Source organism: Prionailurus viverrinus, chromosome D4 (assembly GCF_022837055.1).
Source record: "Prionailurus viverrinus isolate Anna chromosome D4, UM_Priviv_1.0, whole genome shotgun sequence".
Lineage (NCBI taxonomy): Eukaryota > Metazoa > Chordata > Mammalia > Carnivora > Felidae > Prionailurus > Prionailurus viverrinus.
Window position 1 is genome coordinate 94,245,648 of NC_062573.1, and position 23,474 is coordinate 94,269,121.

Sequence of the window (23,474 nt, forward strand, 5' to 3'; positions counted from 1 at the left end):
CTTTTTTTTTTAATAAAAAAAATCAATGAAAAATTTATTCATAAATTTTTCATGCTGGGCTACAAGTCTATATCGTACACTCAGGAATGTGCTGCAGACTTTATCCAGTTAGAAGTGATCATACCAGGACCCACACACAGCTTCCATATAAGCCTAGAAAGTCTTAACATTAATTAACATAATTAAAAAGGTATTTGCATCTAGAAAAAATATACAGAAAAACTCCTTTTGGAGTAATCTGTGCCTCAGTTTCAATGTCTGCTTGTTTCACTGACATTATCAATATATTCTGCTCACACAAGGTTTTATAAAAAGCCCCAGATGACGCCCGAGTGTGACCGGCCGCGCGCAAAGGGCCTCCACCCACCTGTGTCCTCAAGCGCTCCCCATTTCTGCACGGAGGGTCAGCGGCACTTCTACCCAGGGGAAGCCTCATTTAAATTTGAATAATTCAGCCTCCCTTTTATTTCTCGGGATCAAAACAACAAGGGGTGTGGGGTTGCATAGAAAATAGGAACCTCGGAGACCAGGAAGGGCGCCTTTCGGGACCGAAAGTGACGCGGAAGCACCGCCTCCAGCCCAGGTCCCCGCGCGGCCCCTCCCCCCATGACAGGGTTTTGGATTCGAATCGGGTCCTTGAAGCTCCGGGAGACTGAAGAAGGGGCCAAACAGTCCTTCAACTTACTCAGCAATTAGCACAAGAGATTCACAGTCTTATAGGTATTTTATAAAAATATAAATATGGGTACACTGTTGCCTTCACAACGCTGGATACAACGCCCTTTAAAATTGGGTTTATAACCAAGATTCAAAACATACACCTAAAACTTGGCTTAAAATATGTTAATATTTTATATTCTGTCATAAATGTTATGACATTCAAATGTGGCAAATCCATTTACTTTTTTAAAAAAGTGTGCGACCTACTAACTATAATAGAACTCACTAGAAAAGGTAGGACCCCTCCCGCCCCCATCACCGCCACACCCGAGCACCCGTGCTCCCGAGGAAACTTCGCAAAGCCAGCAGGTTCGGGGGATGGTGGCCTCTCTCACGGGAGAGGGGAGAGGGAGCCCCGGGGCTTCCCAAAATTGTGTGCCTGTGTGTCAGGAGGGAGAGGAGAGGGGGTACGCGGGGGGGGGGGGGGGGAGGAGGAGGAGGAGGGGAGAGAGTGAGAAGCAGGGAGAGGGACCTGCACGGGAAAACCATCAGGCTGGGCGGTGTTTTCAGTGCAACCAAGAAATGACAGACTCAAGTTTTTAGTTTTAAGACTAAGAAAAAAAAAAATGTATCTTCCCCCCTATAACCACATTGACCACGCACAATATTTTCCAAACAAAAAAATTCAGGCGCACAAACTTCACCCACAAATATACACACACATGATAAATAGTTTAGAACCCTAAGAAAAGCGGAGCGTCTCCACCGTCGCGCGTCCGGGCCGGAAACGCCCCGCCGTGGCCCCTGGGCGACTGCGGGCTTCGGCCGGGGGTCCTGCGGGCGGCGGAGCGCCCCGAGCCCGGCGTCCCCGCCGCCCGCCTTCCACCTTCGGGAGAAAACATTTTGACCGGAGGATCCGGTGTCTCGGGACTCCAAACTTGCTGGTAGCGAGACTCAAATTTCAAAGGGGCTGCAGCCCGCGCCCCGCCCCCACCTCCCCACCCCCCCACCGCGAGGCGGAGGGCGGGGGCCGTGGGAAGCCCTCGGCCCGGGTCCGGGCGGCCGCGCGGGGGCGTCGACCCCTGGCAGCGGGCGCCGCGCGGCCCCCGTGGGCGCGGACGCGCGCGCCAGACTCGTTGTGGCCGCGGGGCCCGGGGGCCCGGTGCGCACCGAGGTAGTTGGCGGGAAGGTACAGCAGACGACACGCTCGAGGCCCGCGTCCGGGTCCGGGCGGGCATCACCGGCCGCTGCCCGCGTACTTGGCCTTGGTGATGAGATAGAGCACGATGTCCTGGTGGCCGCCGAACGCGGCGATGTGCAGCGCGCTCCAGCCGTCGCGGTTGGCCAGGCGGATGTCGGCGCCGAACTTGACCAGCAGCTTCACGAGCTCCAGGTTGCCGTCGATGACCGACTGGTGCAGCGCCGTCTGGCCCTCAGGCCCGAACGAGTTCACGTTGAACTCGCAGTTGGTCATGTTCTGCAGCAGCGACTGCAGCTCCTGCGTGTTGCCCTTGCGCACGGCCTCCTGGAAGATGCGCTGCGTCTGCGGCGCCGAGCAGGTGGACAGCTCGGCCTGGCTCATGCTGCCTCCGGGCGCGGGCCGCGGGCCGCGCCGGGGCTCAGCGCGGGCGGCGGCGGCGGCGGCTGCGGCGCGGGCCCCCGGCTGTCTCGGGGCGCGCCTCGGCGCATGGAGGGCGCGGCGCCCCCGGGCCCCGCACGCCGCCCCTGGGCGTTCCGGGCTCTGGGGGCCGGGGGCCGCCGCCGCGGGGCCCCCGCCGCATCCAGCCGCGCCCGGGCGAGCGGGCGACGGGGGCGGGCACTGCGCTCGCGGGGGCCGGCGGGCCCGGCGGCGGCGCCGCGCGTTCCGGGTCCCTGCTCGCTGCGGCTCCCACGCGGGTCCCACGCGCCTCCCCACGCGCAGCTACACTCGCCCGCCCGCCCGCCGCGCCGGGGCGCCTTTTACTCCCTTTATATTTGCATAACAATAGGGCGCCCGTGACGCGCGCGCCGGCGACCGGATGATTGGGCGGCGCCCACGTGGGGGCGGGGCGGGGGCGGGGCGGGGGCGGGGCGTGCCTGGGCGGTAGCGCGCTTCGCGGCAGGGGGCGCTGGTCGCCGGCAGGGGGCCAGGTGGCCGTAGCGGGGGGTCCTGGCTCTCCGCACCCCCGGGCTCTCCGCATCTCCGCGGTCGGCCCGCCTACTCCCCTTTCTGCCACTCGGGGAATTCCAAGCTCCCTCCGCGGACGGACCCAGGCCCGATCCCCGGCCGAGCGCAACCCCGAGGTGCACCGAAGGGCAGCCTACCCGTGGTGGGGGTTCGCTGAGCCCGGGTCTCACTCCGCACTTCCGGAGCGCGGGCCGCAGACCCTCTGCGTTCCTCGCGGGCTGGGTGCGCAGCGTCAAGACTGGCTCAGCCTGGCCCCCAGGACACGAAGTCCACGCGGGTGACGAGTCCACGAACAGCTCGGGCGTGTGACCTGGGCCACGCGGTCTTTCCTGAACGAGGGCTGCTCCTCTGGCGGCCTGGGTCACCCCGTGTTTTGCCCCCAACCTGACAAGCGTGAGGAGCCAAACCCTGAGGTCCCACCCTGACGAAAGCAGGGTCTTTACAGGAGGAAGCTGGGGGCTGGAGGTGCTCAGAAGCCCCTCCAAGGCGGGGAGGTCAGTCGGCCGGACCTCAGGGCCTGCTTCCCTCTCCTGGGCCACCTCCATCAGCACGACTAGGGACAGGCAAGGCCTGGCCAGGTGAGCAGCCCCAGGTAGGGCACCAAGGACGGATAGAAAGCCCAGAAATGACTCATTTCCAATCTGTAAACCCATTTTTTATTGACATTCTAATACTCCCGCCAGATTTCCTCATTAGGATTTTACAGTTTATAGCTGGGCTCTGGTGGCTGGAAATCGAGCAGGAATGACTCTCGGAGCAGTAGGCCCAGGGCAGCAGGGCAGCACACAGGAACTTCAATTCCTTCAGAAGCGGGCTGGAAATTCCCGAGGAGGCGGCCCTGGGCCTCAGCCCGGGAGTCCCCCCCTGTCAGGCCTTGTTTGGGGATGGGCTCCAATGGGCACCTGCCTGGTGTGCCCCATGTTTGGAGACATATGTGGGTGGGTGCGTGCCCCTCATCTCACTCTGTGCTCTGGAACGAGTCACAGCAGAAATCACAGGAAAAACTGGGTAAGGCCACCCCAGGGCTGGCTGCCTCTGGCCAGCTGCCCTCAGACCTGACCGTTGTGGACTCTCTCGGGGTCCTCCTGGCAGCCAGAGCTCCCCGAGTCCCTCCCTCTGGTCTTCCCGAGGCTGGTGGTCTGGCTGGTGGTCCAGCTCTTCTGCTCAGTCTTGCTCCTGCCAGGAGCTCCCCACAGTGTAGGTGGGTAAGCCCTGGCCTGAGGCGGGAGTCCTGAACCAGGCCCTGTGCTAGGTTCAGCTGAGGTTGTGACCTGGTGGGGGTGGGGGTGGGGTGCCGGTGTCAACAGCCCCTCCCTTGCCCCACTCATCTTGCCAGATGGGGTCCCTGGGCCCAGTAAGGGAGGCTGCTGGACTGTGAACCCCTCGAGGGCGGGGCCCTGACCACCTCCAGCACCCCCTTCCCTGCATCTTCCCAGGATCAGGGAAGAGGGCATAGGCCCTGTCCCCTGGGGCCTGTATTTACCTCTGGACAGTGCCCAGGGCTATCCCCAGAAGGTGGGGGGTTCATAGGCCCCAGTGCAGGTGGGTTCAGGTCCCCTGACCTGAAGAAGGGCATCTGGAGACCCTGTAGGGCCCGGGAGCAGAGCCCGGGGGTGAAATGTCCCTTTGACACCCGCGCAGGCTTCGGGGTGGGCAGACAAAGGGGCCCTGTGAGCTCAGTGTGGGAATGCACGGCCACCACCACGGGCCATGAAATCGGTGGCTTGGGTGCCCCTGGCAGGGACAGAGCGGCCACAGGAGTCTAGCCTGATGTTGCCTCCTGCCCCACCCAGGGCTCGGCGTGAGGGTCAGACAGGTGTAGCCAGGTCTGCCACTGTGGGGTTCGGGTGACAGTCACACTATCTCTGGGGAGCCGATGGGGTTCCCGTGGCCGTGCCGTGGCTGGGAGGGTATTTCTGGTCTGAGCCGCTGTGGTCCACACCCTGGGAGTTGCCCCATTTGAGGACAGGAGGGGAAGAGGGGCTTGCAGGGCACTGGCTCCCAGTAAGCTCTTCTTCAGTGTTTGCTGAAGGAATGGTCCAAAAGGAGGACATTTGTTCCAAATGCCTTGGAGGGAATGGGGAAGCCAGGCCCCGCCCTGCGGCCCAGAGAAGCCCCTCTCCGGTGTGGGTGGGGTTTCTTGGTGGTGTTGTATAGATAAGCAGTTCACTGGCTCTGAGTGAGAAACCCCTGACCTGGGGTCTGGGGGGACAGACTCGACCCTGACCATGCGGCAGGACCCCCCCGTCCTTCTCCCCATTGGCTCCAAGGATGCTGGCCCAGGAGTGCCACCCTGAAGGGCCGTGGTGGGTGGAGGCCAGAGTTGGAGAGGGCCCCCTTCTTTCTCTGGGGACCCCCTTCCTTTAGAGGCTCACAGCAGTGGGTATTGGGGGGGGAACAATGTGGGCAGGGGTGGAGCCGCCTGGGGAGCATTCTGGGATATGGGCTGGGAAGGTCTGGGTGGAGCGGCCTGGGGAGGACAGCGCAGAAGAGGCGGCTGGCCAGAGCTGGGCCAAGGCCTGCGGCCACCTTAAAGGCACTAGGCGGGGGAGGGAGGGTGAGCAGGCAGGCGGGCAGTGGGGGCGGGGCTTCCAGCTAATTCATTAAAATGTGTCGGGGAGCGTGGGAAAGAGGAGAGTGTTTCTTCCCAGCAGCCCAGACACCTGGTAGAAGGGCCGAGAGAGGATAGAGATCAAATAACAAACACTCAGCCCTCGGCCAGAGCGGAGGAAGGACGCCCGGGGCAGGAACTGTGGCAGACAATCACTGCGCGGCCGCTTAGGGCACGGCCTGGCACTAGGGCCGTAGCCCACCCTGTCGGCGTGGTGCCTGACCCCTAGCCTGGGAGGGGGCCTGAGGCAGTCCTGGGGCCTCAGAAGGCTTTTTGGGCTGACCTCCTGATGGCTCAGGACCAGGGGTCGGGGGCTGGGGCCTAGGATGGGGTTGCCGTGGGGCTGGGCTGGGCTGGCAGCGAGTACGTGAGCCTGGGAGGGTTTCCGGGGGGACACGGCCAGTCTGGGCAGCAGAGGGGTGGGGAGGTGGGAAGGCAGGCTGGACGGTACGCGCGTAGCTGTGAGGGGCACACTGGGAAAGAGGCCCCACGCAGTCGCCCTCTTCTCCCTCTAGAGGGTGCGCGGGGCAGTGGGGTGCTGGGGCCGGGCCTGCCTGGAGGGACAGGAAGGACATGTGGTCTCCTGTCTCCCCCGTGCTGGTCCCTGGCTCTGGCCTCCTTGTGTTGAGGACCAGCTGCAACCACCACCAGGGCCTTGGATCAGAACAGAGTCTCCAGAGTCTTCAGGAAGCAGCTGGGTTGGGCAGTGGGGCCGGCACCCCTGGCGGTTTCCTCCTGACCTTACTAGGGGAGGAGCGTGGTCAGGGCTGCCTCCCAGGACAGAACGCGGGCCAGTGGTCTGGCTCTCGGAAGCAGCACCCCGATCACAGAAGGTCCCGAGCCCTGGTGGGGTGTCTGCTCGCCCCCACAGCCCCATGTGGCCCTCGGGCTCAGCAGTGACTGAAGGGTGGGGGAAGCCAGGGTTGCACGCTTGGCCCTGACACGGTGCCCCTGCTCAGCCCGGTCCTGTCCTGAGTCTCCGAGTCCCTCCCTCCATCTGTGCGGTAGCATCTGGTCCGGCTGGCCCCAAGGTTGCTGCGGGGCCGGGTGGGCCAGCGCCTGGCACAAGGTGGGCGTTTTCAGGGAAAGGAAATGATGGGCAGTGTGGCAGGATGGGTGCATGGTGTTCAGCATGAACCCCAGCCTCATGCTCTTGGGCCTGACCCCCAGCCCAGGCGGGGGCAGAGGTAGGCCTGGCACTGCCAGCACCCACCTGGTACCTGAGGCCGTCACACCTGGGCCTGCAGGTGCACCCGCTCTGGGCAGAGGCGGCAGCCCCGCCCCGCCCCCCCGGGCTCCCCGGCCCTGAGGCTTCCGCCTGGGTTCCCGGGCCAAATCTGAGCTGGTTTCCGCTCAAGGCAGGAAGGACAGGAAAGGGATGTGGGGGGTGGGGGTGGGGGCACATTCCTAGGGAGTGAGCCAGGAGGAGGCGGCCAGGGCAAGATGCAGTCTAGGCCCCTCTCCCCGCCCACCTGGCACCGGTGCCCGGGGCCCTCGGGTGCCGGCAACGGGCGCCTGCGCCTCAGTTTCCCAGAGAGTAGGTGGAGCAGTGGCTGTTTCCTGCAGTTGTGAGGGTGGACGCTCTCATGTGCAGGGCCCCCTTGTGGCTTCGGCTGCCACTCTGTTTCATGAGAGGAGGCCACCTCGACCGGGTTGGGGCGGGGGGAAGAAGCCATGTGGGGTCACACTCCGGCCGGTGAGGGGGCGAGGGCAGCAGATGCAGAGGTGGGCCTCCCCTCCAGGCATGGCCCTCCAGACACAATGGATGCCCTCCTAGAGGGTGGCCGCCCTGCCTCTTGCACCACAGAGGGCTGGGCCCTGTTCCCCAGGAAGCCCCCCACCCCCACCCCCGCCACATCTGGCCTAACGGGCCCTGGCCCTGCGGGGTCCCACCATCTACACTCCCTGGAACTGGAGGCCTCCCCGAAGGTCTGAGGAGCCCAGGAAGGTGGGGCAGAGGGGGGGGTGGCATTTACCAACGCAGCAAAGGGAGTGGGCCCCCAGTGCGTGGGGGGCCTGTGTGCCCCCGCCTCCCTCCGCCCCACTGACGGGAGCCGCTTGGGTCCCAGCCCCGGGCCTTTGTGAAGGCCATTTCCTCTGCCAGGCGTGTCCTTCCCACTTTCCGTCGGCCTCATTCCCGAGTATCAGGCGGTTCTCAGCTCAGGGTCCGAGCATCCTGACCTTGTGCAAGAACTTTCATCCCTTCCACCCCGGTCCTAGCTCTGCACCTGGGGCTGGCGCCCAGGTGTATGCAATGAGTCCACGGCCATAGGTGCACCTAGGGCCAGGCCCAGGTATGTGCAGTGAGTCCATGGCCACAGGCCCATGCAGGTCAGGACTTTTATTACCTGTATTGCTGGGGGTGGGTGGGTGGATGCCCCAGGGGGCAGTGCAGGCCCGTGGGCCTGGGGGCTCAGCTCTGCTTCCAGGAGCTGGAGGCGCTGCTCAGGATCTGGCTGAATTGCGAGGTGACGCGGCACAGGTGGGAGCCCTCCCAGAAGACCTTGCCACAGCCAGAGCAGCAGTAGAAATGGCGTAGCCCCGGCCGCCGCAGCACGCCCTCCGGGACCCCTGCCAGCTGCAGCCGGGTGCCACTGGCCAGTGTGGCAGGCGCACCAGCCCGCAGGTCTGCGGCCTCCAGCCAGCGGCAAGGTGGGTCGTAGGTACAGCCCCCGGGGGCCTCCTCTGGGGCCGAGCCTGGAAAGGCGGGGGGTGGGCGGCCACTCTGAGCTCTCAGCCTTATGGTGGGGTGGGGTGGGGTGGGAGGGGCTGGGGGGATGGTCTCGCCTCCACCCTGTTCTTTCCGGTGCCTCTGCCCTACACTGTCTGGTCCCCCCAACGCTCTGCCTCATCTTACCCACGGACCCCTGGCCCTCTCTCCCCACTGGCCCTGCCCGCTACCCCTCGCCTAGGGCACGGGCCCATCCTCTCAGGGCAGTCCCCTCTCCTGGGCCAGGAACAAACCCTGTCAGTGGGTGGTCGCAGGGCTCACCTGCTTCCTGTATGTCCTCGCTCTGGGTGGCCTCATCACCTGGCAATCAATTGAGGACATCAGGGACTGTCCTAAGGGTGGGTCCTGGCAGCCCCAGTGCCCACAATGCACCTCCAAGTGCCCAGCCTCTCCCCCCACCCTTAGCAGAAAGGGCAAAGGGTAGGGGGCTGAGGAGCTTTGGTGCCAGCCTGATCCCCTCCCATGGGAACTCACACCTTGGAATGTTCTTGGGGCTCAAAGGTCCTTGGGAAACAAGTTCTGGGCGTGAGATTGGCCGATTAGGGCACTGGGGGCCTGAGAACGGGCCGGTGGGGGCGGGGGCATCCCATTCGTGGCGATGGGAAGATAAGCCACTGCCAGGGCCTGTGTTTCATAGCAGCAGGGCCCAGGGGACCTGCTGGAGCTCAGGGCGACCTTCTGACTCTGCAAGAGGGTCCCTACCTCCGCTAAGAGCACAGGAGACTCCAGGGAGGTGGCCAGGCCTCGGGCTGCTGAGGGGCCAGTGCAGGCGTGAGGGCAGTGACGGCTGAGGAGTCCTAGCCGGCAGGCGGAAGAGTCCTACCCCTAATTTGCTTGGCAAACATCTCTCCACAGATGGCTCCAGATTAACTTTAGCCAGAGCCTGAATGGATGAGCCCTCCCCACCCCCCCACCCCCCCCCCCGCCCCGCAACGCAATGAGGCCATGACCTCCATCTGGTCTCCCTATCTCGCCCTAGTCGGTCTGGCCTCAGCCTTTACCTGGAGGCCCACGAGATGCCAGCAGGCCCGCAGGAGGGCCACCCACAACCTCAGGACAGGCGTGGGCCTCTGGGCAGAGAGCTGGTGGCTCAGAGGAGCCGGGAGCCCAGTGGCGGGGCGGCTCTAGCAGAGGGCAGTGCTCGTACCCTGCTCCTCCCTTCCTGGGCCTTGAACATGTCAAGGCCACACTGTGGAGAGCTGAGAGCTGCTGGGGGCTGGACACAGGCCATCACGATGGCTCACCTGAGGAGCTCCAGCCCCAAACCTCAGGGGGTTTCGGAAGAACAAGAACACCCTCGTGGGGACGTCACCGTCCGGGAGAGCCACGGCGAGCCGTGCAAAGGGATCTCAGAGGCACCCTAACCTCAGGCTGACCCCCCTGGAGAGGGCACTAAGACAGTCTCCTATCCATCCCATCCTTGCCCTCCGCTGAGGAGCAGCCGGGAGCCTGGGGAGGAGCTGCGAGGCTCCCTCTGGTGCCCCTCTCTCTAGAGGGCGGGGGAGCCGGTGGTAGGAATGGAAGGGCACACTCACTGCCCCAGCCAGCGACTTCAGAGTCTCCTTCCAGTTTCTAGTTTTACAAGGGTGGAAACTGAGGCTGGGTCCACGGCTGAGGGGGTTGACATCTGGGGTTTGCCCTCCTTTCTGTCTGTCCGGGATCGTCCGCCTTCAGATTGCTTAGCAGGTGCCAGTGTGCAAGCAAATGTGCATCTGTGCACGTGCACACGTGTGCACAAGTGTGTACAAACAGGTGCGTGCCGGCACACATGCCCGTGTGCGTGTGCACTCTGTGTGAAGGGCAGGGTGACCGGAGAGAGGGAGGGGACCCCACCCCAGAGGGGCCCTGAGTGTCTCAGCTTCCTGGCCTCCTGGGCCTGTAACCTTTGCGCAGCGTCTTTCCACCGGCCCCTGGCCGGCACCTCCCTGGTCATCCCTGCAGTTTAACCCCACAACTGGGCCACTGTCCACAGAGCCCACAGAGCCCACGCCCAACCCCATGGGGCAACATACGTGTGATGCTGGGGCCTTCCGGGCAGCTGCTGAGCCTCACCAGCTGCTTCATTGTGTCCTTGGAGACCTTCAGGTACTGGTCACAGTTACAGGCCTGGGGACAGAGGGGGTGCTGAGGCCGGGTGAGGCTCTGCCCACCTCCCACCTCCCACCCCCAGCCTCAGGCTCCTTGCAGCTCTGGGTCTGGCTAGGGGGTTTCACAGAGACAAAAGCACACATCCCTTCCTCTCCTTGCAGGACAGGGCACACCTCCTCCTGGGAGCCCTCCAGCACGGCACTGGATCCTAGTGGGCCCTAGGCAGCCTCTTCTGGCTCATGAGACCCTGTGGGCCTCTGTCATCACCTGGGCTGTCCGCCCCAATCGCAGAGCCTCGAGGGCACAACCAGGCCTGGGCATCCCTGGGCTAGCTCAGCATCAAAGGGTCAGGGTAAGAGGCTTGCAGCCGGCCCCTCAGCCAGGCCGTGTCCGTGTTTCTCGATGATGCCTGTTGCCTGACCCCGCCCCTCCGCCCCCGGGGCACCACATCCACAAGGGATCAGGAGGGAAGCCACTTTTGCTTCTGTTTGGGGTCCTTGTCTAGGACGTGCAATGGCTCTTGGAAGGCACTCAGCTCGGCCCTGCTGACCTTGCAGTGACACTGGGGGTGGGGGCAGGGGCTTCTGGGGCCCATCCTGTCCTCCCAACACAGCTGCCCCAGGGTTGCTTCATGATGACCACTGGCTGACAGGGTGAAGGACCCCAGGGTCCCCATGATGAGGTAAGGAGGGCCCAAGGGAGAGTGAGAGGGGCCACTGGTTCCCAGGCAGGTGGGCACAGGTGCTCATGGACACATGCACAGCCAGTCACAGCCCTTCCCCAAATCAGAGCGGCCTGTAAGAGGAGGATGAGCCTAGAGCAGGGCCTGAGGGTAGGAGGGGGCGTTCCGGGGCCACAGGGAGGAGGGGTCCATGATCTGTGCTCATGGGATCGCTCCCGGGCCCCTCCTGGAGGAGCCTGACCAGTGCCCTGAATGACACAGCTCCCAGGGGTGGGTGGGTAGGTGGCAGCCACCAGCCCCTGGAGCCTCAGGGTGTGCCCACGCCAGGGGCGGTGCCCCCTGCCCCCACACGCCCTTTTCCCATGGGCCTTTCGACACCATGAGTTTGCTGTACTGCATCCAGCATCGGGAGCCAGGGCCTGGGGGCGCCAGAGGGTGGGGCCACCTCTTCGGGGAGGCCTGGGTGGGACTGGGGCAGGGCTGGTGCCAGCAGGACCCTTCCTCCTGCCTCTCTGGGGGGGGGGTGCCTCCTGTCCCCCGGCCACCTCTCTGGCACGGGGAGTCTGCCGTGGGCCCCGGCCTCCCGGTCACAGACCCAGGGACCTTCCTGGCCAGGAGTGCAGGTGGAGCCCCGGCCGCAGGTCTAGCCTGTGGTCACTCCAGGTCCAGCTGGGGAAAGGGTGGTCGCTACCCTGGGCTGCCCACCACAGAGAACCGCGTTCGCCCTCCTCCTCCCCCCCCCCCCAGGCCCCCCCCAGGGGACGGAGCCTGTAGGTTCGAGAGGGATGCTGCATTAGTGGGAGGGGGTGGGAGCCTTCCCAGGACCTGGGCCTGATGCACACGCCTGGGCGGGACTCCCAGCTCACGCTGAGTCACGGCACGAAGACAAACCACCGGTGCCATCCACAAGGACCTGGCCCCACCCTCGGGAACCACCGGTGCTGCTTTTCCCACGGCTGCTGCCCACTGCTGGGCCCTGCTGTCACCCCGTAGGGCCCTGGGAGGCCCTGTCCCACCCCCACCCCCGGCTGGAAAAGCCGGTTCTACATGCTCACCCCCTCTCTGCCCTGTGCTCCCCGTCTGCAGGGAGGACCAGCACCTAGCGGCTCCCTGTGTCTCCTGTCCCCGTCCCCTGCAAGGTCCACCTGCCTCACACAAGGCTGAGGCCCTGCTCTTTGGGGCCCATGGCCCAGCACCCTTCCTGACGCCAAAGGGGGAGACGTTGCCTTTCATTATGAAGAGAGGGGGCTTCCGAGGGGCTGAGTAACTGGCTTACAGGGCCCTCGGCTAGCGAGGACCCCACACCAGGGTCCTCACGCTGACCCTTAGGAGAGGGGGTATGTGCAGGTGGTGTCCGGGCCATGCCCACTCTCCCTTGGGGGACACACAAACCCGAGCCCCGGGATGCCAGTGGGCCTGGACAGACCGCAGTGGGGGTCCCGGGGAAGGCCCTGGACAGGGGCCGGGTGTGTGTTCTTGAGAGTCCGGCCTGGTCTCTGTGTACCCCCATTCAGTCTGGGAGTCTGAGGGCGGGGAGGGCCTCCGGCCCCAGAGCCTGGCTGGGCGGGCAGGGCCAGGTGAGTCGGGGGCTGGCAGGGCTGGGAAGGCTCGTGGCTTCCTGGTCCCAGGAGTCCACGTGCGTGCCCGGTCCCCACAGCTCTCACAGCTGCTTGGAGCCAACACCCACTTGCCGTGCTGTCCCAACTCGGGGCACTCTGTCCGCTTGGGGACTGTCTCGGCCAGAGACCTGAGCCCACGAGGGGGAGGTTGCCTCCCAGGGGCTGGGCTGCCAGCAGTGACTGGTCATCGGGACTGCTGGGGCCCACAGACTGGGAGTTAGGCAGACTTGACCTTTTGGTCCACCCTCTGCAGCCCCTTGCCCCTCCCTGGGGCCTGGGGAGGGTGGGAGAGGCCTGCTCTGGCCACTTCTCCAGGAGGCTCTGTTTTCTGGGCTTCTTGGGGGTGTGACGAGAGGCTACAGCAGGCACTTGGGACACCTGCCCGTTCCACTGAGGCTAAGACTTGGCAGGGGGGAGCTGGGGGGCTTTGAGGGGCCATGCCCAAGGGCGGGGCCTCCTCTCAGGTCCGAGCCCAGGATTCGCAGTCACACTCACCCAAGGAGTGGTCGTGGCCAGCAGAACCAAGAGCTGTGCAACAGGCAAGGTCACAGCAACTGTCCTGAAGTCTGTGTCCCTGGAAACGTCTGTGTTCCCACCTGCCCTGGGTGCAGGGCCACCCCCACACACACAACCCTGGTCAGCACGCCTGCAGGTGTCTGCTGTGCACAACCAGCGGACAGCTGGCACACAGGTGTAGAGTGCAGAGGGGCACGCCCCAGCCAGGGCCACAGAACGGGCTGGGCAGGGCCAGCAGGCAGCTCGGAGGGGCCCTTGTGCACGTTCCTCTCCAGAGGCGACCAGCCCTCCCTGGGCCCAGGACAGCACAGCCCTGTTGGTTGCTTGTAAACACCCTTGGGCCCCCATCAGCCTTGAGCCCCAGGCCTCAGCAAATGGGGGGTGGGTGTGAGGGAGAGAGGAGGGCGGGATAGAAGCCATACCGGGGACTCACCCGGGCATGGGGTATGAGAGAGAACACGTGTTCCTAAGGGTGCAGGGCCTGCCTAGGCTGGGAGCCCAGAGAAGGGACCCCCGCCCTAAGAAGGACGTGAGTGGGGCCTCCTGCCCAGCCAGCAGCCAGGTCCATGACCTGAGCTCCGCACCACAGGCTGGCTGCCTGGGGAGTTCACACCACCCTGCTTCCCCAGCTCGGTAGGCACTAGGCACCGCTGAGAGTTTTAGGCTCCAGCTGGGAAGTGGGCCCAGGCCACTTGGGTGCCCTCCTTCTGAGCAAGGGGCAGGCTTGTAGAAACCTCACTCCTGCCTGATGGTGGTAAGTGCAGTCCAGGCTCCAAGCGGGGGCCCTGCCAGACCCCTGCAGCCCCCGCCCCCAGTGGGGGAGGGGGGAGTCATTCTGGAGCCCAGGCCCTGGGAGGCCAAGTTTGGGGATTTCTGACCCACAGGCAGGGCGGGTGGGGGCTGGGCTCAGAAGCGGTGGCATGTTCTAGAGTAATGGGCTATTTCTTGCTCATTTAGAGCAAATTAGAACAAGAGCGAAGCATAAAAAAGCAGAAGAAAAGAAACAGCACTTCGTCCCACCGCCTGGTGGGAAAAGCCAACGCGGCACTGAGAATGGTTTCCGGCACCTTCCTGAGCACATCTACGCACGGCCAGCGTCTCGGATGCTCCGGTCAGGGTAGTGGGAGCCCTGGAGGGTCTCAACTTCAGGACACCAGCATCCCTGTTCCCAGGACGCTTTTCTGCCCATTTGGTCCCTGCCAAGTGCCACCTCCCCCTACAGTCCACACTTGCTGTCCTGAGGCCTCCCCAGGCTGGCTCATCCACCGTGACCGCCCCCAGGGCCAGCCTAACAAATGGCTCTGGGTGCAGGGCCAGAGGGCTGGGATGAAAGGCCACTGGCCTGACACCTTGCCCGGACGGGGCGGGAACAAAGCCCCAGAGGAAGCAGTGAGGCCTGGGTCTGCTCCACACCTCACTCTCCCACACCATCCAGGCAGCACCTCGTGGGGCCCTGAGCCATCTGCCCCCAAAGGTGATGTGGCCCTGGAGCGGAGCACGACTGCTGGGGCTGGGGCCCTCCTCCAAGACAAGCACATCAGCCAGCTTTGCCCATGAGGACCCTGTTGGCCCCCGGCACGGGGTGTTGTCTGATTGCCCAGAGGAGACGGGACAAGGGGCCGGGAGGACGGAGTCCCCTCCCTGCAGCTGGCCCGCAGGGCATCTGGGAGATGTGACCCCATCCTGCTGGCCTGGGGCGAACGCTGGACAGAAGGGCCAGAACCCAGGCCCTGCAAGGAGCTCGTGGCTGGGGCTGATGCACAGGCCTGCATGGGAAGGTTTTCAAACCCAACCCTGGTGCTCTTCTGTCTGTGGAGCAGGCCCTCCTGCCGGTGGCCTCCAACCTGGATGTCTATGACCCGGGACAGCAGCCCTACAGGGGCCGTGCTCCAGCGCCAGCCCTGTCCCCAGGCCCGGGAAGGCCAGTTCCCATGGGCCCATCCCTTTGTAGGCTCAGGACAGTGTCTCCACGGACACAGCAGGGCCTGGGCACAGTCAGCATTGTGTGGGTTCCCTAGGGGGTCAGGAGCCACTGGCACTGGGGCGTGTGGGGTGCAGGAGTCCCCGAGGGGCTATGACTGGGCACGTGTGTGAAGCTGGCGCCCTGCAGGTGCCTCTCTCATAAGCATTCCGGCATGAAGGGCGCAAGAGCACTGAGGGTGTGTGTGCACGTGAGCAGCACAGAGGCATGAGCAGGAGTGAGTGTGGCTGGGTGTTCCAAGGTGTGGATGAGGGACCTGTGTGACGGGGCGTGTCAGGGCGAGTCACTTCACATGTCCCCTGACCCTGCAAGTGTGTCTGTGTATGAGCAGTCTGTAGACAGGGGCTTGTGTGCACCTCGCCAGGGAGTGCAGGAGGGGTGCTCCCGGGGGCCTCTATTTTCAGTGGCAGGAGACCTGAACATCCACCTCCCCCGGCAGGTGTGGAGGGGACAATGGCATCTGGGACTTTCCCGGCTGGCGACCAGCTCGTGGGGCACAGGCTCAGGCTGATGCCATCTCGTGCAGCCTTCTGAGGCCAGCACCCCGCGACTGGGGCCTTGGCCTCAGAGGCAGACGTGCGGCTGGCGCCCGGAGCCAGACACCCTCCCCGCCAGCCTCCTGCCGGGCCCACCTCCTGCTGCAGGGACGGGAGGGCCTGCTGGACTCCCTGGGAGTGGACCCCCCAGCTCCAGAGCTGCCCTCATGCCTGCAGTGGGTGAGGGCGGGCTGACAACTCACAGTGAGGGCCCCAGTAGCCACGGCTGGGGGCGGATGCCCCTGAACCTGCAGCAGCACATGGCTGGTCTCTCTGACGGCGAGGGAGGGGGGGAAAGGGTGGTGGGTGGAAAGGGCAGAGGGGCACAGCATGTGTGACAGCCAGAGCCTGCCCGAGCAGGAAGCCCTGCCCGGCCTAGGTGTACCCTGGCCAGGGAGACTCGGGAGGGTCACACAGCCCTTCCCCCAGGCCCCTCTGGGGCTTGCAGGCCGGAGCCCTGGGCAGTGGCCACACATAGGACGGGCGGGTGGGCCTCCTAGTTGGCATCCGCTCCCCACCCTGGGTGCCCGGGCTTCTGAAAAGCTCCTCCTCCAGCTGCACCAGCCATAGCCCAGGGCCCACTGGGGACCCCCGTGCAGACCCCCTCGTGGGGGCAGTGAGGCCGACTCCAGCCCAGGCTATCTGAAGCTGGGTGGAATGGACCCCCTTGTTCCAGCTCACTTGGGTGGGCCAGGGCTGACCTTCATGGAAGCAAGCCAAGGTGTGCCAGGGGGCCCAGACTGGTAGCCAAGTCCTGCCCTGCTTCCTCAACCCTGACAGGACACAGTCACAGGCCCCCTCAGGCAGCCAGCGAGAATTCGGGCCCTGAATGCGAATTTCAGGTCAAGTGTGGGATGGGATTACAGTTCTATGTGAGAAGGTATTCACTATTTTCTGCGGGGTCTGTATTTGTACTTCGTAAAACCAGTGACCTAGTCTCTGCAGGGTATTAGGAGGAACCGAGGCCCCAGAACCTGCTCCCAGTCAGGGAGACCCTAATGAGGAGTGGGTGCTGTTGTCCCCACGCACAAGGCAGGGTTGGCCAGGGCCCCCTGGGTCGCTCCACGAGGTGTGGGGGGCCAGAGAGCACCTGCCCTAGGTTAAATCCAATACAATCTGGCCTCAGGCCCCGTGTGTGGGGTGCTGTCTGCCTCCCTTTGGCGACCTCAGCAACCCCTAGGCGGCACCCCCTCCAGTAACCCCCCTCCCGCCAGGCGCACCCCCCCCCATCCTGGGGCTCCCGGGCACCCCAGCGCGGCGGGCGCAGCGCGGCCCGTTCCCAGACGGGGGAGGGGCAGCGGGCCGTGAGAACCAGCCGGCGGCCGGGCCGCGTGGGAAAGCGGGAGGAGGGGCGGGCGGGGAGGGCGGGGCGCGCCTGGGAACGGCCCCCGCCCCCGGCCGGCCTTTGAAAGGGCCACTCAGGACACCCGGCCGAGATTCAAAAGCAAACGGTTGCGCCTGCCTTCCCGCGCCAGGACCCGGGGCCAGGGGGGCTGGGGTACCCCTCCCACCTAGGGCCAAGGGAGGCAACGGGGGCGGGGGGGGGGGCAGGCCAAGGAAGTTGGGGAGGGGCCCCGAGGCCGTGCCAGCCGGGATCAGCTCTGGTTGTCCCCCTTCAACAGACAAGTGGAGCCAAGCCCTCAGACAGCAGGCAGCGGCCTGGAAGGGAACTGGAGCCCTGAAGCCTGGGGTCTGAAGCTGTCTGAATGTGGGGCCTGCCTTTCACTCACGGCAGGCCTGCCCTACTGTGTTCCCGGCCAAGGGAGAGAGGAGCCCCCAAAGTACTCCTCCAAAGAGTGGTGATGCTCTAGAGATTGGGCTGGGGGCCTGGAGGCCTTCCTGGAGGAAGTGACAGACAACCTGGGGCTTGGTGGACCAAGTGGGGAGGGTGGGAGATCAGGTGCCAAGGGGGCCACAGTACGATGGGCCCAGCACTGTGGGGAGCCAGCCTGAGTGGGGGCTGAGACAGGGCAGGGGTCCCCCGGCCCTCTCCTCCCTGCCTCTTCCCAGGGCTACTGAGTCAGGCTAAGAGAGGCGGCTCCTTCCACCACACCTATGCCTTGAAATGCGTCTTCCAAGATGAGGGGAGGAAGCAGCAGTCCTTGCTGGAGCCTGACTCCCCCCATTTCCCTGAAGGACCCTGCACCACCTACTCCCCCACCTCAAGGGAGGAGTTCGGGCTTGGCCGAGCAGGCCTGTCTCCCTTTGTGGGGCTACTCTTCCAAGGCCCCTCCCTGTCCCTGGCTGGCTGGGGTCACACCCAGCCCCCATCCTGCCAGAGCAGAGGGCCCTCCAGGCAGGCTGCTCTGCCTCGGACGCCCCATCTGCCCTCAGTGACCTCTGGGGTCTACACTTGTCCTGAATGTGCTCCGCTCACAGTGGGTAGTGAGCAGGGCCCCCTGGGAGGGAGGGAGGAGGGGATATGCGCCGCTCCCCAGCCCCCGCCAGGGAGGGAAGAGAGGCTGGGCGGGAGGGGGGGGGGCAGTGCGGGTGACTCATGGATGCTCCTGCCCCCCTCCCCGCCCCCCCTGCCCCCCCAGCGCCCTGCTGCACCGGCCACCCAGCCGTTGGTCCCTGCCTGGCAGACCCTGTTTTACCACCCGTGGGCCCTCCCCAGACCCAATCCATGGGTGCCCATGGCCTCCTCTCCCTGCAGCCCCAAGGGGGGCTGGCTGCAGCTGGCTTTACACCCCTGAGGCCAGCCAGGCCTTTCTTTCTGTATCCAGGGTTGAGTGGACAGTGGGTCCGTGCTCTCAGGCCTGCCGTCCCCATCCAGGCCCATGGCCACCCACCGCGCAGCTCACTGCCCCCTGGCTCTTGGGCCCCACTTCTGCTTTGGGGCTGGCAATCGTTCAAAAGGAAGAAGAGTGCCCACCTCCCCGGTCAGATGCCAGCCAGGCCCCCAGGCAAGGGTCAGTCCCCTGGAAGGGCCGTTGGGTCCCTGAGAAAGCAGCTGTGGGCAGTGTAAGGACACACAGGCAGGGCTGCTGCCAAGACAACTATTTGCGGACGCCGAGATGTGAATTTCACACGATTTAGCCGCAGGCTGTGGGGTGCCGACACCAGGGGCACGGTGTCTGTCTCAGCCTGCCGGTAACCCCGAAGCTGGCTGTGTGCGGCCTCGGTGTGCCTCAGTCCCTGAGCCCCAGGCTCCCTCGGCCGGTGTGGGGCTGTTCTGCTCTCCAGCCCGGAGGCCCGGCTGGTCACCAGGGGCTCTGCCCTCCCTCCATTTCTTCAGAGCCCGGTCCTCGGCCATGTCTGGCCAGTGGTTCTGGACAGCTCCGTGGCTGGGGGCTGCGCAGCGGGTGTGGAGGTGTGGAGCGGAGAGGGGGAAGGACCTAGGTCCTCAGAGACACGACCGTACCCCCAGACAGTGTGTCGTGGATGCCAGGTGTGGTTTCACTGTCCAAGGTGTCTTAACTGGCCGCAGGCCCAAGACGACGGCACCGGGGGTGCCCCCGCGGCCAGCTGTGCCTGGCCCATCCTCTGGTACATGTGGCCGCCAGCTGACCCGCGGAGGGACGCCCTGGCCCAGATGGCTAGGCCTGCACTGTCCTGCCTGAGGGAACCTCCCCACCGTCCTTGCCCCAGACTCCCAGGGGTCTGTCTTTGGCCTGCACCAGCTCCTCAGGCCCAGGGCACACTGGCCTGACTCGGGGCCATGGATGCGTCTGTCCAGGCCACCAACAGTCCACCTGCATGCTGAGTGTCCACGCACCTGCGGACACTGGATGAACACGTGTGCCCCGTGGCCCTGTGTCCAGTGTGGTCCCCTCACAGCGTAGCCAGGCCAGCCTGTCACCCCTTCTGAAAGTGGACAGGACGTGGGCTCACTTTTCCATCCACATTCCGGGGGTCCAGCCAGAGAAGCCCCATCCAGATGGGCCTCCAGATCGCTGGAGGGAAGGCCCATTAAGAAGCGCGTGATCGCTGACGGCCGGGTCTTGGAGCACAGCCCACACAGACTGACGTGTGAAGGAGAGAGGGGCTGGGTACCCGGCTGGGCGCCTGGCGTGAGCTGGGCTGGGGGGACTCACACGTCAACCCTCCCGGACACTGGCCCAGAGCAGGTCTGAGCCCTGGCAGGTCTCAAGGCCATGAGCACAGGACTGGCCCTAGGGCCTCCTCTCAGCCCAGGCCACTTCGCGGGGTGGCACAGGTGCCACTTGTGTAGCCGTGGAGGATGAGGGTCTCGTGGAGATGAAGCAGGCGGTGCTGACTGCTGGACGGGCCAGGGCCAGGGGTGCGACCCAGGAGTGCCAGGGCCCTTCCTAAAGCGGCTGGGGTCAGATCGGAGCCACCAGAAACTGGGGGGGGGGGGGGCAGGCCATTGGGCCCGGGCCCTTAGTCCCCAGGGCCATCTGGTGGGAACTGAAGCTGGGCTCTGGCCGAGGACCAGGGCTTTTCTGGAAGGGAGGCAGGGCAGGGGGGTGGCCCTGCAGGCTGTGGGGCCTGGGCCCACCCTGTTGTCAGCCCCCAGGGACCGCACTGGGACATCACCCTGGCTAGCATCTCAAGGCTGGGGGCGCACTGGCCTTAATCCCTGCCAAAACCTGCCTGGTGGACCCCACTGTCCTTGAGGCCCCATGTCGGCACGGAAACCCGACGCCAGCTGCCCCCAACCCATCCTCCCCCAGAGCCCCCCGCTGCTCCCCCTGCCGCCTAGGAGCCGGCGGGCCAGGGTCTCTCCCTGTGCAGGGTGGTGGCCACCCCTCCTGCAGCCTTTGTGCCTGTGTGACCCTGGGGGCACGGAGTGTGGGAACGGGGCTGGGGGCCACGGGACACAAAGGCTGGGGAGGGGCGGGGTCAGCGGCCACTGCCCTTCTTCCTGTCGGTCCCTAGTCTGGTCGTCAGGAAAGAGGGAGGGTCTGCAGGAATGGGCTGGGCACAGGTGTCCCCGCTGCCCCAGGTTCTGGGCATGGGTGCTGGGAGGTGGCTGCCTGCAGTCCCCCTCACATCCCCAGGCCAGGGGAGCCCTCTGCTTGCATCCGTCCCCTGCCAGACATCAGTCTGGGCCGGTGTCCACCTCCACCCCGGGGGCCCCCCGCCCAGCCCTGTTGTGTCCTGAGTGTCTGTGAGCCTGTAGCCTGAGGCCCGACCTCTTCTAGCTGCAGGCTCCTCTCTGGCCCAACACCCTCCGTCTCCTGGGGACCCTGTGGCCAGCACTGCCTGAGAGCTCCCCAAGGCAGGGTCACCGTCCTGCAGTGGCCTCTCCTCCCGGGTGCCCGCTTCCGGAGGCCAACGTCACTGACTCCTAGGACACGCCCTACTTGCACACGGGGACCACAGCCTGCTCCCCACCATAGCGGAGGGGGACCAGAGGGACAGTAAAAATAGACACTACACTTGGGCCATGTCAGGGGTTCCTGCTTACGCTTTTTTTTTTTTTTTAACTCCAATCTCTTTGATAAAATATTTTCCCATAGCGGACGGCACTGGGAACATCCATTTGGCGGATGTTCCTGACGGACGATCCCAGGCCCAGGTGGCCATTTTCAGGGGTCCATGACCCTGCCCGCCACAGGAGACCCACCACCCCCTCACCCGAGCCTCCCTGCCCACCTCTGGCCTCCACCACGTGGCTCCCTGTCCTCATGTGCAGATGCCCCAGAAAGTGGACCCTGTGCCCAAGGCACATGCCGAGTGTCAACACAGCTTGGAGGCAGGTGCTGGGCACTAGAGTGGGGCACGGCCATGGACCCCTGGCCGGGCACCTAGCCCAGGCCTGGACCAGCCCTCTCCCATTCTGACTTGCTTCCCGCCTTGGACCCTGATGCACCAGCCCAGAGAGTGGCCAGGCTCACTCTGGGAATGCCTGTGTGTCAAGTGGGTTTTCCCTCCGGGAATGGCACTAAAATAGCATAAGGAAGGAAAAGAAAATGGAAAGTCAGCCTGGCAGTGGGAGGTCTCCAGGGAGACAGCCAGCTCCAGCCCGGGCCGGGCGGCAGGGGCTCTGAGCCAGCGTCCAGGGTGCGCAGGCCCCACTGGAGCACAGGGCGGGGCCCTGAGGACAGAGGCCCTCCCTGGGTCAGTCCTGAGTGTGACGCTCCCTGCTGGTCAGCGGCCGGCACTTTCTCATGTCCAGACCGGCTCGAAAGCCAGTCTAGCCCATGGGGCCACGTGGAGCCAGCCTAGTGGCTTCGCTGAGCTTTGGGCCATCGCCTGGGAACGTCTGTGGGGCACCTCTTCGGGGCTTCTCGGTGCTTGCCACCCATCTACCTTGCCTGGCCCTGAGAACAGCGGGGCACTGGGTGGGGAGTAGGGGTGGCCAGTGTGCAGGATGGGGTGGTTGGGCGTTCCTGGCTGTTTCTCAGGCTGAGCTCCTGGGGTTCAGCTGGGAATGCCGTGGCGGAGGGGCTCCAGGAGCTCTGGGTGGGAGTGTGGCCGGAGGCCTGCCCAGACCTGTGCTCACAATGACCGGGTATTTGGTCTGAGAACATGCGTGGGGACCCCGGCCTCAGGCCCAAGCATTAATACTGCCAGCTCCCTGACACAGAGTAAGCTTAGTCCTCCCACCGCTTCCCCAGATGTCTCTGTGGTGACCATGGCCAGTTCCAAATTTAGAAATCCTGGCTTCTCAGAAACCCCTTTCTCTGCCCACTTGGCTCCATAAAGTTGGCCTTTCAGGCTCCTAGTGCACATTCCTGGACCCTCCCACACAGTTATCTGCCACCCAGGGAGGGTCCTGCCCTGGGGCACACCCAGCACACTTTCTTTTGGCGCTGAGCTCAGCTGGAGGCCACTGGCCAGCCTTGGAACCAGAAGCTCTCCGGGCCCTTTCTTGACAAAGGCCCGTCAGGTGTCCACATGCAGCCTTGCACCTGTGCTCCTGCCTGCTGCCTGGCAGCCAGCGCCTGACTGCAGCCACACACAGGGGTCTCTGCCTGGGACGCCCCCTCCCGCTCCCCCCTCGAGCCTGGGGTGGCTGCCCTCTGCTTCTTGGCCAGTGCAGTCACATGGCACCAAGTCGTGGACCCTGTCTGTCCTCCTCCCCAGCTAGTCTTGGCGGAATGCGTATATACCTCAAATAAGGACAGTGCTGGGCAGAGCTCCCGAGCCGAGGCTTCCCCTTTCCCGTGCCCGTCCCCAACCTAGAGGGCCTGATGCGTGGGCCTCCAGACCAAGACCCCAGGGAGCCCAGACCCAGCACCTTCCCTCCCTGCTGGCCAGGGGCAAAGCCTGAAACCCGAGCCCGCTCCTCACCTGCTACAGATGCCACCTCTCACCTGGACTCCCTCCCCCCTGCTACCTGCTGCAGCCAGAATAGGTCTTAGCACCTCTGTGCCCCCGGATGGTGTCCCCCCCGGGGGGTTGTCTTCTGTCCTGGGGTGCTGGAGAGCTGCCCTCTCTGGCCAGGGCACTTGCTGGTCCCCTATCAGGGCTGGTGCAACTCTGCCTCCCAGCCTTTGAACTGGCTCCATACTGCACCCACCCCACCTCCCTGGGGCACATTCTGCATCCTGCCCCTCGCACCTGGCAGGGCAGGGGGGCTCTACAACTGCCCAGGGCGGAGGGGCAGGTGGGGCCGTGGACACTCTTCCGGGTGCGGCTGCCTTCGGTGCCCTCGCAGGCCTGAAGGAGGTCAGCCTGCTCCCCAGCATGAGGCTTCCCGGGGCACGGGTGGGGGTTTCCTCCCAGCTACCCAACTTCCTGTTTTCTCAAGAAAACTTAGCAGCAGAGGCTCTGAAAAGCTCATTAAAATGCCTCCCAGGCATCCCGGACGTCCTGGGGTCTTTACAACACTTGTCGGCTTGAGCACAGACAAAGAGAGGCCGCAGACGAGGTTCCTGTCCTGCCAGAGCTCGCTGAAGGAAAAGGCCCCGCGGTGCACTTCCCGCCACCGGGATGACCGCAGTCATTTCTGGCAGGGCCGGGGACCCGGG

General features: G+C 64.7%; 2 protein-coding genes across 11 annotated transcripts in view; both read right to left on the reverse strand.

Annotated features, from left to right (window-relative positions):
• Positions 1 to 5: 5 nt before the first annotated feature.
• NRARP (NOTCH regulated ankyrin repeat protein) lies at positions 6 to 2,291 on the reverse strand. Its single transcript, XM_047831396.1, has one exon. The coding sequence runs from the start codon at positions 2,240 to 2,242 to the stop codon at positions 1,898 to 1,900; it is 345 nt and encodes a 114-aa protein (XP_047687352.1). The 5' UTR covers positions 2,243 to 2,291; the 3' UTR covers positions 6 to 1,897.
• An 810-nt stretch (positions 2,292 to 3,101) lies between these two features.
• Positions 3,102 to 23,474, reverse strand: part of EXD3 (exonuclease 3'-5' domain containing 3) — an 81,775-nt gene continuing 61,402 nt past the window's right edge. For 4 of the 10 annotated variants that reach the window (XM_047830594.1, XM_047830591.1, XM_047830593.1 and 1 more), the window contains exons 22-24: positions 10,182 to 10,275; positions 8,431 to 8,469; positions 3,107 to 8,135 (exon numbers count right to left, since the gene is read on the reverse strand). In XM_047830594.1, the coding sequence (XP_047686550.1) occupies positions 7,852 to 8,135; positions 8,431 to 8,469; positions 10,182 to 10,275 (417 nt within the window). In that variant the 3' untranslated portion in view covers positions 3,107 to 7,851. The other 6 variants (XM_047830586.1, XM_047830595.1, XM_047830598.1 and 3 more) reach the window with 5 other exon arrangements.

What these genes read in the sequence shown, in the direction of transcription:
- NRARP (XM_047831396.1), bottom strand. Translation starts at nt 2,242, where the DNA reads ATGAGCCAGGCCGAGCTGTCCACCTGCTCGGCGCCGCAGACGCAGCGC.